General features: G+C 47.6%; 1 protein-coding gene across 2 annotated transcripts in view; it reads right to left on the bottom strand.

Annotated features, from left to right (window-relative positions):
• MASP1 (MBL associated serine protease 1) overlaps window positions 1–11,443 on the bottom strand; it is a 66,300-nt gene extending 54,857 nt beyond the window's left edge. Inside the window, exon 1 of one of the 2 annotated variants that reach the window (XM_077826290.1) lies at window positions 11,222–11,443. In XM_077826290.1, the coding sequence (XP_077682416.1) occupies window positions 11,222–11,380 (159 nt within the window). In that variant the 5' untranslated portion in view covers window positions 11,381–11,443. The remainder of the gene's footprint in view (window positions 1–11,221) is intronic. The other variant, XM_077826291.1, reaches the window with a different exon arrangement.
• Window positions 11,444–16,483: the final 5,040 nt, after the last annotated feature.

Genomic DNA, 16,483 nt, shown 5'->3' with positions numbered 1-16,483 from the left:
CTCACCAGGCCTCTGCCCCAGTACTCAGAGCCCTCTGTGGGATTGACCGTAGCTACCTGAGAGACACCACGCCCTCTGCAACTGTGATCTCCCACCACAGCTCCATTGGACTGGATCAACGAATCCGTCCACCAGCAGTGGGAGGGTCACAAGCGTCAGAGACAGGAACCTTCCCAGGAGTTGGACGTAGACTGGGGAACTCCCTCCCACAAGGAGATGAGAACAGCAGCTGAAATGTCAATTCAACACCTCCCCTCCCAACTGCCAGATTTAAACTGTGACTGAAGGTAGGTCTCCACCATTGGTTCTGAGCCCCAACTATCTTCAAAGCTTTGAGAGGTGTAGATCCGCTGTTCTGGTCCTGATGCAGTGGAGAACCTGTCCTTCAGATCTGACTTTCTGCTGAGACCGAGGGGGCTTGGGTCTCATGTCCCCACTTGGCCTCATCTCTAATAACAAGAATCATCTTTGGTAATGTTGTGAGGACCCCACGGAACGTGTGGCTTATTTCATTCCAGAAGGCCGTACATGGTAAAAGCAGAGAAGCTCTGCAGACACTACTGAGTGTCCCTTTCCAATCTGTCGGGATCTCCCCTCCTGCTGTCATGTTCCCAGAGGGCCTTCAGCCCTGCCCTAGGATTGCTCTGCCTAATGAGCCGTTTAGATACATTACAAGTGGTATGTTTTGCTCTCCTCTGTCCAATTAGTGCATTCTTGGGAGGGCAAAGGAAGCAGTGATGGCTGCATTTCTTGACTGCCTGCTTTGTGCTGTTTTCCTGCTGCAGATATTTCCAGTGCTGAGCGGAAAGACCAAATTCCATTTGGCGCTTACAAAATTCCATTAACTTGGGGATTTCAAAACAGATCTGCAAGGTGTCATTGCCCTGGTTATCCTTCCGCTGGTGCCGTACGAAGGGCAGGCTCTGTGCTCAACAAAACCGTTGTAGCTCTGGCTAAGTCAAAGGAGCTACGGTGATTGAAACCAGCAGACGATCTGGCCTTGAATATGAAATCTGAGGGAGCAGGGGCTGCATCTCCTGATTCAGTGTGTGCCCAAGGAGACCTCATTTTCTTTTGGACCCCGCAGCAATTGTCCAAGAAGAAAGGCCAGAGTAGACTTATAAATCATTACCCTCCTGATTGATCTGGGTGCAAATGGCTTTGAACTAAGGACGCGAGATTGACTGAATTGGAAAAGATAGTAAAGGGGCCAATGGCATTTGTTGTCCAACTTTTAAGAGGATTTAACATGCAATAGAGAGAATGTTACTGTTTTTTAAACCAGGATTAAGTTCAGCGTATTCTTGCAGTGAATTTCTCCACTGCAATTGATGTTTCCCGAAGGGACATATCTTCTCTAGTGAAAATGTTGACATAATGACCCCGGACAGGGAGACTCCAAACAAACAGCCGAGATTTAATTACCAGCCAGCTCTCTGGATGTAAATGATCTATGAAAAAGTATACAGTCCTCAGCAGCAGCAGCAAATATGAGCCAGGGAGTGTGACCTTTCTGTTTATTTTACTGCCAGAGGCCTGTCACCGCGCCATGTGCTGGAGGGGATGGAGTCCATCGCAGATAAAGCATCGCAGATACCTTCAGCGAGGACGCTGGTCTTTTCTACGAGCCTGGCTCTGCAGCTCTTACTCACGTTGAGTAGGTGGGACTCGTCCTGTGGGAAAATGCCATCGCCCAGAAGGGTTCCAGATTCTGGCTCGATGTTTGTGTCTCTGTCCATAGAAACCTAGAAATGTCGGGCTGGAAGGGAGCTCGAGAGGTCATCTGGTTTGGTCCTGGGCACTGAGGCAGGACCAAGCATACCTAGACCATCCCTGACAGGTTTTTGTCCAGCCCATTCCTGAAAACCTCCAATGATGGGGATTCTACAGCCTTCCTGGGTCACCTGTTTCAGGACTTACCTACCCTAAGAGTTAGGAAGCGTTTAGCTGCTGCTTAATGCGCTTGCTCACAGTTGTGATATCTCCTGCTCCTGCTTTGCCTGACTCCACGCTGACCCTCAGTTCCAATTCCTGGCTTCTGACTTTGGCACTGACCCTGGGCTCTCGCATCTGGCCTCTCACTCCAGCTCTGAGCCTGGGCTCTGACTTCTGACTCCTGCTCTAGCCACTGGGCATGACCACCCACATCCCAATCACTGACATAAGAACGGCCATATTGGATCAGACCAATAGTCCATCTAGCCCAGTATCCTGTCTTCTGACAGTGGCTGGTGCCAGGTGTTTCAGAGGGAATGAACAGAACAGGGCAACTATCAAGTGATCCATCCCCTGTCGTCCACTCCCAGCCTCTGGCAGTTGGAGGTTTAGGGACACCCAGAGCATGGGGCTGTGTGCCTGGCCATCTTGGCTAAGGGCCATTGATGGACCTATCTTCCATGAACTCATCTATTCTTTTTTGAACCCGCTTATGCTTTTGGTCTTCACAGCATCCCCTGGCAATGAGTTCCACAGATTAACTGTGGGTTGTGTGAAGAAATACTTCCTTATGTTTATTTTAAACCTGCTGCCTGTTAATTTCATTGGGTGACCCCTAGTTCCTGTGTTATGTGAAGGGGTAAATAACACTTCCCTGTTCACTTTTCTCCACACCAGTCATTATTTTATAGACCTCTGTCATATGACCCCTTAGTCATCTCTTTTCCAAGCTGACCAGTCCCAGTCTTATTAATCTCTCTCATATGGAAGCTGTTCCACACCCCCAAACATTGTTGTTGCCCTTCTCTGTATGTTGTGCAATTCTAATATATCTTTTCTGAGAGGGGGTGACCAGAACTGCATTCAGTATTCAAGGTGTGGGCATACCATGGATTTATACAGAGGCATTATGATATTTTCTGTCTTATTATCTGTCCCTTTCCTGTTGGTTCCTAAAACATTCTGTTTGTTTTTTTACCGGCCGCTGCACATTGAGTAGAGGTTTTCAGAGAACTCTCCCTGATGACTCCAAGGTCTCTTTCTTGACACTCATGCTGTTAAATCTGGAGTTTCCTGGTGAGCTGGCCAGGGATCACAGCTGTTCCACTAGCCCAGCAGGTGGGTTGAATGAAGATTCTAGGTGCATGTACATCTTATGGGCCACGTTTTCTAAATTGTCCTTGAAAATATGCGTGTGATTGTGCAAAGCCGGTACTTATAGGCACTTTAGCTTGCAAACGTGCACATACAAATTAGGCAGTTAGGGACAAATCCACCATTAATGTGGAAGGACACAATTCCATGTCACCAGCAGTTCATTTAGCCCAGTTTAGGAAATGTTCAAAAGTACTCTGGGTCTCCCCCTATATACAGACCCAGGTTCTCTGGACTGGCTGATCTGCGCTCGTTGCAAGCCCAGGCTGGCAGGAATGGAGAATGGGATGAGGGCAAAGATTTCCAAACCTGGAGCCAGTAATAAAGACAGAGCAACTCTGTCTTACCTTGGCTGCTAAGGGTCTCAAGGGGTCATTCTGGCAGGGAGGGATTAATCCGATGCAGTGGTGTCCTGGCCATCCTCTTGACTGTACACTTAAGCTGGTGACCTACGTGAGTAGGGGTGAGTGACACAGGACAGTGACTGTATGTCACTGGAGGATATTCCCAGGCTGTGGGAATTTCCACTATCTGGATTGGCCAGGAATATGGCCTTTTTGAATGTCATGAATCTGACCACACATTGCGATAAAGCTTCTCTAGGAATGTTTCATAGAATCATAGAATCATAGAATATCAGGGTTGGAAGGGACCCCTGAAGGTCATCTAGTCCAACCCCCTGCTCGAAGCAGGACCAATTCCCAGTTAAATCATCCCAGCCAGGGCTTTGTCAAGCCTGACCTTAAAAACTTCCAAGGAAGGAGATTCCACCACCTCCCTAGGCAACGCATTCCAGTGTTTCACCATCCTCTTAGTGAAAAAGTTTTTCCTAATATCCAATCTAAACCTCCCCCACTGCAACTTGAGGCCATTACTCCTCGTTCTGTCATCTGCTACCATTGAGAACAGTCTAGAGCCATCCTCTTTGGAACCCCCTTTCAGGTAGTTGAAAGCAGCTATCAAATCCCCCCTCATTCTTCTCTTCTGCAGGCTAAACAATCCCAGCTCCCTCAGCCTCTCCTCATAAGTCATGTGTTCTAGACCCCTAATCATTTTTGTTGCCCTTCGCTGGACTCTCTCCAATTTATCCACATCCTTCTTGTAGTGTGGGGCCCAAAACTGGACACAGTACTCCAGATGAGGCCTCACCAATGTCGAATAGAGGGGGACGATCACGTCCCTCGATCTGCTCGCTATGCCCCTACTTATACATCCCAAAATGCCATTGGCCTTCTTGGCAACAAGGGCACACTGCTGACTCATATCCAGCTTCTCGTCCACTGTCACCCCTAGGTCCTTTTCCGCAGAACTGCTGCCGAGCCATTCGGTCCCTAGTCTGTAGCGGTGCATTGGATTCTTCCGTCCTAAGTGCAGGACCCTGCACTTATCCTTATTGAACCTCATCAGATTTCTTTTGGCCCAATCCTCCAATTTGTCTAGGTCCTTCTGTATCCTATCCCTCCCCTCCAGCGTATCTACCACTCCTCCCAGTTTATTATCGTCCGCAAATTTGCTGAGAGTGCAATCCACACCATCCTCCAGATCATTTATGAAGATATTGAACAAAACCGGCCCCAGGACCGACCCCTGGGGCACTCCACTTGACACTGGCTGCCAACTAGACATGGAGCCATTGATCACTACCCGTTGAGCCCGACAATCTAGCCAGCTTTCTACCCACCCTATAGTGCATTCATCCAGCCCATACTTCCTTAACTTGCTGACAAGAATACTGTGGAATGTTGTCGATTACATCAATATCCAGTATATCCAGACGTTCCTTTGCAGTGGTCCAAGCACTGAGCGGAGGAATCCGTACATGGGACTCTCCAAACGCCATGCACAGCTCAGGGCCGGGGAAACAACCACTGATAAAGACAAATCTGCGGGGACCCTTTTATGGCAGCAAGTTGCAGTTCCATGGAAATGTGTACAGGACAGGGGCACTCACTGATGCTCTCAAGATGGCATCGTGTGGCTTGAGCGTAGCACAAGATGTATCCACTCTGCAGTGTTATACACACTTCTAAAACCATGCAACTGGGGCACCATTTGGCCTTTCCACAGTCCAGCCTGGCCTGTGATCTTGCAATATACTTCACTGCAGATATCTCTCAAGAGCAGGGTCTCCACCAGTTCCTTCCTCTTCTTATGGGCTAGGGATGGCAAACCCAGAGTCTGTAGCGCAGCGCCTCAAAGAGCATGAGGCTGACCCTTTGCAGCCCACACCCTGAATGCAGCTGCAGTCCTCAGGGGGATCACGTCAGTATCACAACACAATGACAGGTTTCAGAGTAACAGCCGTGTTAGTCTGTCTTCGCAAAAAGAACAGGAGGACTTGTGGCACCTTAGAGACTAACCAATTTATTTGAGCATGAGCTTTCATGAGCTACAGCTCACTTCATCGGATGCATACCGTGGAAACTGCAGAAGACATTATATACACACAGAGACCATGAAACAATACCTCTTCCCACCCCACTGTCCTGCTGGTAATAGCTTTATCTAAAGTGATCATCAAGTTGGGCCATTTCCAGCACAAATCCAGGTTTTCTCACCCTCCGCCCCCCCCACACAAACTCACTCTTCTGCTGGTAATAGCCCATCCAAAGTGACCACTCTCTTCACAATGTGTATGATAATCAAGGTGGGCCATTTCCAGCACAAATCCAGGTTCTCTCACTCCCTCACCCCCCTCCAAAAACCACCCACACAAACTCACTCTCCTGCTGGTAATAGCTTATCCAAAGTGACCACTCTCCCTACAATGTGCATGATAGTCAAGGTGGGCCATTTCCAGCACAAATCCAGGTTTTCTCACCCCCCCCCCCACCCCCATACACACACAAACTCACTCTCCTGCTGGTAATAGCTTATCTAAAGTGATCATCAAGTTGGGCCATTTCCAGCACAAATCCAGGTTTTCTCACCCTCCGACCCCCCCCACACAAACTCACTCTCCTGCTGGTAATAGCCCATCCAAAGTGACCACTCTCTTCACAATGTAAATACTGGCTTCTTTCACGATGCCCCCTATTGAGCAGCTTCCCTGATCCAATGTGACTAACCACCTCTGTTTTCTCCTCCAGCTGCTCCTAAAAGCTCCCTTCTTTGGCTTGGCCTTTCCTGGCTAATCAGCCTCTCCTGCCTCTGCAACTAGTTGTGAAAGCAAAATCTGCAGCCACTCAAGACACTGCTGATCTCAACAATGAAAAGTCTCCTGACTTTACCTTACAGTCACGCCCTCCCCTCTGTCGGTCAGTGTGACAGCACCACTCAGAAGTTCAGAGCTCCATTGTGTTGGGTGCTGCATGAACACACAGTATGGGCTTGTCTACACGGGGAAATTGATCAGAATAGCTCTCGCAGAATAAGTTTGGTGAGTGCACAAGTTATTCCCAATCCAGAGTGACTTTTATTCTGGAATAGAGTGTTCACATGGGGAGCAATTCCAGAATAGCTAGACAAGCCCTCCGAGACTCTCCTTGTCCTGTCTACATTTATACAAGATGCAACATGTGGGGGTTGCAAACTGAGCCCCTAATTCCAGAAAGCATTTAAGCACATGCTAAAATCTCACTGATATCAATGGGCCTTAAGTCCTAGCTTAAGTGATTTCCTGAATCAGTGCTGATGCAAAGACCGGGGAAGGAGGATGTGGGTTACATAGGCTCATGATGTGCAGAGTGCGATGCAATCGACTCATTCAAAGGGTTGACTTTTAATTATAATAAAGAAATTACCAGATTAAAATCAATGTCAGGAATGTCTAACCTCAGCCCTGATCCTGCTATTAAATCCGCTGGGCTGACTCCTATGACAGAGATCCCTGCTGAGGGCATAAAACTGCAGGAACACGGGGCCTTAGGCTGAAATTTTCAAATCCAGGTAGGGGCTTTTGGCAGAATCCCTCCCTCGAAAGGAATGGAAGTTGTGGGTCTAGATCCCCGAGTTAGATTTGAAAACCTCAGCCCAGCACAGTAAGCTCCTTGGGGATGAGGCTGTTTCTTCCCAATTTGCCCGTAAAGAGCCTCGAGGTGACATAAACAATGAATATCATTGACTCTCGTTCCAGTGAATCTCAAGCTGCCCTGCCTCCAGGTCTATTATCCTGAGCTGAGTGAAGCTGCTTGGTCTGGTTCGCAGGAGATCATGCCAACCTATTGTTATTTCGGAGTCACATCCCTGGGAGCTCCACTTTGATTTTCTGGGTCTGAGTGAGGTGAGAAATTCCACCGAAGTTGAGGCATTTCGCTTAGGGCTTGTCTACACTTACTGAGGGATCAATGTGCGGTGATTGATGCATCGGAGGTCGATTTAGCAGGTCACTCTCCCGTCGACTCCTTTACTCACTTCACCTGAACGAGAGGCGGAAGGGGAGTTGACGGGAGAGCGTCTCCCGTCAGTGTTGCCTAGTGTGGACCCCGCGGTAAGTAGATCTAAGTATATTGACTTCAGCTACATTATTCGCATAGCTGAAGTTGTGTAACTTAGATGGACCCCCCCCTCTGTAGTGTAGACAAGGCCTAAGTCTCAGGTGGAACTGCACAAAACCACCCCTGATCGGCACCGGTTCGCCTGGAACTGAGCCAGATTTTCCCAGGAGGACCACAATCCAATAATCGCATTCCCACTAAGTAGTACCTAGGCCTTACTCTAAAAAAAAGAACAGGAGTACTTGTGGCACCTTAGAGACTAACAAATTGATTTAGTCTGTAAGGTGCCACAAAGTACTCCTGTTCTTTTTGTGGATGCAGACTAACATGGCTGCTACTCTGAAACTAGGCCTCACTCTGTGATTAGTCCCAGTGTGGTGGAGGAAGCTGTCTGACTCGAATGCAGGGGGGGAAAGAGGCAGACCTGGGGCGGGAGAGTTTGGGACAGGACAGACCTGGGGTGAATCAGGATTTTGTAGGGCAAGAGGCTGTTGTCGGCCATTGCAGAAGCTGGAAGGCGTGCAGCGAACGAGGCTGGGGCCGGTTGGAAGAGAAGGGACAGATTCATGCTGAACGCTGTGCTGGAGAATTGGAGTCTGTCCCTGCCTCTGCCATAGAGTCCCTGTGTGATACTGGGCAAGTCACTTAAACCAGCCTTTTCACAGGTGGCCATAGCTGTGGGTTCCTCATTTTCTTGGTGCCTGACTTGAGAGGCTGGGGCCTGATTTATAGAAATGCTGGGCACTCACAGCTACAACTGAAGTCAATGCTGTGACCATATAAAGTGTGGTATAATGCTAAGTACTCTGAAAACTCAGGTCCTAGGGGACTCAAATCGGCCACCCCAAATTAGTGAAGACCTGTGACCTTAATGTCCCTGTGCACCACAGCTCCCCATTTGTAAAATGAGGATAATAGCACTGCCCTATCTCATAGGCAGGCTGGGAGAATAAACCCATTAATGTCTGTGAAGCACTTTGATATAAGCACCATGGAAAAACCCACAAGGAAATGAATTATTCTGTCTTCAGAGCAGAGTTGGATGGGGGCAGTAAGTAAGGGCTGGGGCCACCCACTGAACAATGAGGATAAAAGAAAAGAGAGAGTGAGCACCATCCATCCGGGCACTGATTAAGGCAGGGATCCTCTGGAAAGAATAGTACGTGCTCATACAATTAAAGATGGTTTCATAATGCATATGTACAAGGGGGAGGGGGAGGGGGCTGAATGAAGATTGCACAGGAGACTTTAATTCTGGTATCTCCTAGCTTCTGAGGGCTCGAGATTGCTCCCTTAACATTCCTGTCATGTTGTTGTGCGTGTGTGTAATTTCTTGTACTTTTCTCCTGGCCCCTCTGATACGGCTCCTTTCTAAGGTGGACAAGCCCAATCTATTCAATCTCTCTTTGTAGGAGGAATTCTTTGTGCCCTTGACTAGACTCATCACAATCCCCAAGTCTAATTTGCCAATTCCTTGCGAGGGAGCAAGTTCTTCCTTTATTGTTTTTATAACTATTGTTTTAAAATGCGGAATGGATTTAGAGCTCCGGAAAAGTTATTATTCACCTCTGACGAGCCAGTAAGGAAGCTGAGATTTGGACATGTTCTCTGATTGGCTCAGAGGTGATTCATCCTTTGCCCTGAATTCAGCAGCTGTCAATCAGGACCCATGTCGGCTAATATGACTCTCGGCCTCAGTTGTGTTGACCTCTGGGAAACAGAGGCACATGGCTGACGTACCACTTGACCTTTCCTCTTCCTGTCCCAAGCCAGGATTTTCTTCTGTGTTACAATGATGGTCACAATGGATTAGCCCAGGTGTTTGTGCAGTGGTGATGTTGTAGAGTGCCTTATTGACTGGTCCAAAATCCATCAAAATCAATGGAGAGTCTCCCGCTCAGTTCGATGGGCCTTTAGAGCATATGCCCCCTTCATAAAATCCACCGATATTAACAAAAGCTGGGGAGATGAACCGAGGCTGGAAATCTCCATAGATTCGCAAAGCCACTTGGACTCTCTCCTTACTTTGGCTCAGAACTTTGTAATTATTTCATCTAAATACATACGGATAGTTTTCAGGTCACCATCAAAACAGCCAGATGGATGTTTCTGAGCGTTTCACAGCAAGAATGTAATTCCCTGGCTGAGGCTTTGCAGGATAAATTTCAGCCTGGAGCAAATTTATACAGCTGAGATCTAAAGCCCTGTAAAAAATACCAGCCTCTTATGGAAACCCAGGAGCAAGAGGAGTTCTGCTGCCAAATGGCACCAGGTGCAAATAAAAGGGATTGTTATGATGAGAACATGAGGGTTGGGGGAGGGAGTGAAGGGTAATGCTTGGAACTGGGGAGGTTCCAATGAATTCTATCTTCAAGCTCACTGCTTTTTTGTAAAGTTATATATATATGTATGTGTCTGTGACCTTTGTTCTTGGAGGAAAGCCAGGAAAAGCAGAAAGGACTAATCAAATAGCAGCGAGCGCTGTTAGTAAGGGAAACAGTGCCTGCACAGTTCAAAAAACAACTAAAGCAGGAAAAATAAAATACAAATGTTTTTGTTTTGTTTTCTCAAAGCAGCAATCTAAATGAGCTGGAAACAAGAGATGGGGGCTAAGGCGTGAAATTCAGCTCCAGATCCATGCTCCTCCCATCTCAATGATCGGCGGGGTTTGGAACTGGACTCGTCTCTGCTGACAACCTTCGGTAATGGTAACGTATGTCCAGTCCTATAGGCCAGGGTCAGCACAGAAAGTGGGAGCTACCTACCAATGTTTTGCTTGTCTGTACTGGCTGCTCCAGTAGGTGGCGCTCCGTGGCAGCACTGATCTCTTTGCCCCAGGACGGTAGTAAGGAAATGCGGTGTGGCTGGAGATGCTATCTTTCAGAGGAGGTGTCAGCCCGAAATCTTGGATTGCTCAGGGTTGTTACAGCTCCCACAGAGGGATGTCAACCAGAAACTCCTACCTACCATGTGGATGACTGTAAAAGACAGCCTGGAAGTCTGGACCCAAACTTTAACAGCCAATCCCTGCTCCTGTAATGGACCAGACCAAACCTTTAGGTCTGACGACCTTTGGGAGAGTCTGGGACCAGATTCAAATGTAGTGGCTCAAGCCCATAGCTAGTGACTTGAACTGGATACAGTTTGAATCGGATACAGGACTCTTCTTCACTAGAGGGTAAGGCGGAGCCTGCAAGGATCATTTAGCTTTCAAGATGTGAGGCATGCCACATGAAAAAACCTTTCCAAATTAAAGGCATCTTCTATGCATGCTCCTGGCCTTGGCATCATGCCTTTATTATCTTTGCCACCTGCCATGATCCTGGCACATTTGCCACCACAGGTTCTCCTTAGGGAGCGTCACGGTGTGCTGGCATTTGGGTTCAGGTTCACACTCTGGGTCTAAGCCCTGTATCTGAACATCCTGCCTGTCCCTCTTCACAACATATTCGTTAATCCAATAAAGAACATCACCTGATCTGCCTTTGTCCCTTTTGCCATTGGCTGATAAGCGCCAACTCAGCTCCCTCTTAGTTTCCTACTTGGCAAGGCAACGCTTGTGCCCTGTGAATGAAAAAAGCTCCTCGCCCATGCTGCTGCTACACTAAGCTCTCCAACACGGCCAAGCTGCATGCCCTCCTGGCTCTTGGGTTGACACACTACAGCAACGGCACAGAGCCGTTTGGGCATCTCACCTTCACGTAGTCATATTCACAGAGGTAGGACGATTCCAGGTCAAAATGCATGAAGTAGAGCTTGATTCTAAATCCATCTGGCACAGAAATATTCCAAGTCACTTCCGAGTCACTGGGGTAGGAATCTGGGAAGTTAGGGGACTGGATCTCCCCAAACATGTCTGTTAACTCAATGGCAGCTGTACTACCAAATAGGAAGGCACAAAGGGACCAGGCCAAAAGGTACCTGCAAAACACACATGAAGATCAAATTAATGTTTCCACAGGCTGAAATCCACCGAGGACACAATCTACTTGGTTTGTGCCACGTTCCAGGGTGGTTCTACTTTGAAAAGTGCCTGGGACCAGTACACTACGGCTTCAGGATGGCAAGTGAGGAGGTTCTTTTCACCTTCCTCTGCAGCATGGGATGTGGTTCACTTGCCAAAATCACCGGGGCATGTCTCACTTAACAATTCCCTGCCAGGGCAGGGACCTTAGTGACACCTCGGTCTCTCCTGTTCCCTCCTGGTGGCATGCAGTTTAGTCTCCTGCGATAGTCCAACTGGCAGCCTGTGGGCCAGATCTGGCCCAGGGAATGATTCCATCCAGTCCCTGAACGTGTCTGCCCCCTCAGCAGACCTGCTCTACGAAAATGGCATCCCGGAGTGGCACGACCTCCCATGTACTGTATGCGCGAGGTCACGCCTCATGAAGGCCGCCATTTTGTAGAGCACATATTTCTGCATGTGGCCCACAACGCTGCCCTGCTCAAGTAGCATCCAGCCCATGGCACTGGAAAGGTTGACTTGCCCTTTGAGCTTAAGATAGGGGTAGCCGGGTGGGATTTAACAGTCTATGCTGGGCAGGAGGTGAGACAAGATGACCTGGTGGTACCTTCTGGCCTTGAACTCTATGAAACCAGGAATGGCTCCCCCATGGGGGGATTTCCTTAAGCAGATTGTAATGACTCCAAATGGGAATTTGGTGAGATACTGGGGCAAATAATCTGACTCTGATGAGAAATGTTTAGGATCGTTAATGAACACAAGTGGTCGGGACCTCATCTCACTCAGCCGATGGGCGCCCAAGCATCACAGTGTCCTCTGTCCCCATGTTGGGGGGCGGATGTCAGTGCTGACTCAAAGGATATAATAGGGAATCAAGTCTCTTTGAACGATATAGCACACAGGTGCAATCTACAGCTTAATATTTCCTATCTCTGCACACGGCCTCCTCACAAACCTAGGGTATCTAACACTTTCTGAGGAACAGACAGGGGGCAGCAAAGTATCCTGCTAACTAATGCTGCGTTGTTCAGGAAATGTTAATTTAATGGAAGAATAAACATGCGAAAATTTAATAAAATAATGGAGCTTTTAAAATAGGCTTAATGAAAGAATCAGGGGTATAACAGCTAAGTCTTATTATTGCTACTTACCCTCATCTCACTAAACTTGGATCACTGAGGGTTTGTAGACACTACCTACACTGCCGGGATGGGTTGTCTCATCAGCGTAGGTAATCCAAAGGCAGACACTAACTAGGTCAATGAAAGGATTCTGCCATTGACCTAGTGCTGTCTACACCAGGAGTTAGATCGACATAACTACGTCGCTCAGAGGTGTGGATTTCTCATGCCCTTGAGAGACGTAGCTAGGCCAATGTAAGTTCCCAGTGTAGACCAGTGCTGACTCTCCAAGTGTCTATATCTCCATAACTGCACTACAATAGACGTATTGTGTATGTTATGTAGGGAGAGGCTAAAGTTAAATTTTTATCCATTTCCCTCTTTTCTGTTTGTGAGTCTTCTTTCTTTCTTTCTCTTGGGAGTAGGTATTATCCCCATTTTACAGATGGGGAAACTGAGGCCCAGAGAGGTTAAGGCCCAGATCCTCAAAGGCAGGTAGGCTCCTAATTTCTACTGAAATCACTGGAAGTGAGCACCCATGTCTCAGGCTTTCTGTCCGGTTCTGGGCCTAGGTGACTTGCCCGAAGTCACAACAGAGTTTGGATTCTTCGCCTGTCTCAGGTCCCAGGAAATTAATGCTGATAATCCAGCCATCCTGATGTCCAGTCTTGTGTGTTTTTCCGGCACAAAAATCTAATATAATTGAGTATTTTTTTTTAACAAAACCCGTGAAAACAGGAGGTCTGCTTGGCATGAGACATTCAGCTTGAAGCTGACCAGAACCGAAGCAGTTTAGTTCCATTATCCAAGTGGATAAAGTGCAACAGTAAAGGGACCGTGTCAAAAGTCAAATCCATTAAAAATATTTTTTCAGTTTTAAAAACTAGACACTCAGGTTTTGACGTTCGGAAGCCATTAAGGCAGCAGAACTATTTATCCACAAAGCCTGGACAAATGTTTGCAAGATCAGCGTCGGAGTTAGCTATGCCAGTGAAGAAATTAAAATGGTATCTACGAATTCTTTTTAACCTGATGGAGCCCTTTTAAAAGCAGGGCCGTGGTTTTGTGTATCACAGGCACTTTCCTCAGGTTTTGCTGAGAAGCAGAGAAAGGTAACGAGAATTGAGACATTTGGATCGATTTTTCTCTCAACGCAAGTGAGTTTTAGCATACAACTTTTTGATGGCTTCTTTGAAACCACAAAAATGTGTGAAGGGAAAAATCTGTTTCTCTTCTGGTTGAAATACATTTGGGGGGGGGGGGCAGATCTGTAGCTGGTGTAAACCGTATAAGCCTCCTTGACTTTGATGGAGCTATGCGACTTTGCACCAGCTCAAGATTTGGCCTGTTATGTCTTTGCTTTGCTTGCTCGGTAACAGAGGAGGAAAAATAAGATCAAACTTCTCTGCCATGCCAGGAAAGTCTTATCCTCAGGAAAGGGAGAAAAGTGACTTTGGTGTGAACAGAGAAACAGAAACACGTACAGTATGTAACACCTCTGCTGAAACTCACACATTTCAGAATCCCAGCGAACCCTGTGTAAATACAGCACTCAGCGGCAATGATATCACGCGATTTCTTTGCAACCCAAAAAAGCCAGCCTGCATGGCGAGTCATAAGCTAGAATTCCTGGGGACTCTGGCACGCAATCCCAGCCCTGGCATGGAGTCGAGATGCGGGCAATGTTTTATTTGTTGCTTGCCTCACAGACTAAGCAATAAAAAAAAAGCAATCGTCAAAGTAAAGTATTTTCCAGAGGCAAATCCCCTCCCCAACCCTGCCCAAATAGCACGGGAATCCCCTTGTCAGTTTCCCAGATGGGTACTTACCTCATTTTGTTGCTGTTTGTGTTTTCTGATCTGCTTGCACTGAGGGTGTTTTTGGTATAGGCTGTCTTGTCCCAAACGCTCCTCTGTCTGCCTTATCTTTGTTCAATACAGATTTGTGTGTGTGTGTGTCTGGAGTTGTCTGGCATTCTCCATGCAGGTCACGCCTTCCTCTGCCTGCTACAGTTCTACACACACAAACCTGACTGTGCTGAAACTGTCCTCCACTCAGCCAGGCTGTTCTCACAGTCCCTCCTCTCACTCCACAGGGATGTCTCCTGGACTTCAACAAAAGCCATAGGGCTCAGCTAGGTTTTTGTCTCTAAATCTGCAAGGGTATGTGTGTGTGTGTTTGTGTTGTAAGTTTTTTTTCCAGGCTGCTGTGCCAGATGGCTAAAATTTGCTTCTCAACAGGGCGCGCTGCAGAGACACCAGCACAAGATGAGCTGGGAATGTATGAAACACAAAATTGTCCAACATAAATAACTGAAATTAGACTTGGGCCCGGGCGCTGGAATTCAGATATGGGTTTTTGGGACCAGATTTCAGCCTCTCCCCACCACAGCTCCAAAGTTCAGAGTTTGGGGTTCCACTCTGGTTTCAGAGAAAGATTCTAATCACGACAGTCAGATCTAGGCTCAGATCCAGGTTTCCAACCCCCGCAAAGCTCAGAAGGGGTTGGGTTCAGGATTGTCATTCTGGGGTTAACAGCAACATTCAGATCTGGGTTTGGTTCTGGATTTAGAGCCCCTTAAAGCTCAGGGATGCAGGCCTTTGATTCAGACACATCTCTAAAAGGAACAGCTAAAACCATGAATGCTTTCCTACCCTAAATAGATTCATTTCCCCCTTTCTCTGAACAAAAGGAGTGACTTGCCTGTAACACATACAGGGAACAAAATCTATATGGGGTGCAAACAAGGGGACCGTCAGCCAGGAATCAAAGGGAGCACCCACTCCTCTGCCAGATAAGATGCTCTTTGAGAGTTTCAGAGTAAAATTTTAATAGCTATTTGCCGATGTCTGCTTAATCCGGTTAATGTAAATCCTGCAGACACCCAGAGGCAGGCCTGGGTACATACGCAGCATGTTAAACACACACCCAGGCAAGGAAAGCAACCAGGCAGGGAAATGAAGATATGTTGGCACAACTTATTCTAAACAGCATGTTTCTAAAACCTTCCAGGACTTCACCAACTCTCTGATGCAGGGCTGGGGCTCTGCAATCAGAGGGGACCTGTTGATTTAAGACCTGTACTTCTGGAGGAAAGGCCTTCATCTTCTATAACTCATTGAGACCTCCAAGATCATTATAAATGAAAGAACGAAACTATTTCGCTCTGCTTTTGTCCATGTTTCCTGTCAGCAGTTGGTATGCTGTCAGTTTCACTGCTGCCCTCTGTTGTTTGTGTGGGACTCCTCTTCAGCCACAGGGGAAGAAATAACGTGTGTTTCTTTTAAAATAGGAAAATGTTATTGTAAAACCACAAAAACCCGGCTGGGGGCTCTGAGGGAGGAGCTGTCGCTGCTATTTACCTCCTAATGCCTGTTTATTTAGGAAGTTTTAACAGGTCATCATGACACAAGCACCAGGATTCTGTCTTTACTTAGAAACCCACCCAAACCCTCCCATCTTGCCGGATCCTAGAGCCAGGGCCCCTTAGCCCGAGCCCCGTGAGCCCAAGTCAGCGGTGTCTAACTGCAGTGTGGACCTATCCCTGAGTACGTTTCCCAGACCTGAAAAGGAGCTCTGTGGAAGCCTGCCAGCTTGTCTCTCTCACCAACAGAAGTTGGTCCAATAAAAGATATGACCTCACTATGAGCTGCAATACAGACCAGTGTGGAGGTTGAGTCACCACCTGCCCTTCAACCTGGGGTGCCTCATGATGCTTTGCTGCTGTAGCTTCCACCTGGGCCACTCACAACAGCCTGCCAGCAGGCAGGTCACCCCTTGAGTATCCGTGTATAGCTGCAGCCTGGAGCCAGCAACTCTGACCCCAGCAGCCTGTCAGCAACATGCCAGCCACATTCTCCCTTCCACCAGTC

Source organism: Eretmochelys imbricata, chromosome 9 (assembly GCF_965152235.1).
Source record: "Eretmochelys imbricata isolate rEreImb1 chromosome 9, rEreImb1.hap1, whole genome shotgun sequence".
Classification (NCBI taxonomy): Eukaryota; Metazoa; Chordata; order Testudines; family Cheloniidae; genus Eretmochelys; species Eretmochelys imbricata.
Note: the sequence above shows the minus strand (reverse complement) of the source record. Positions and strands in the feature narration are given on the sequence as shown.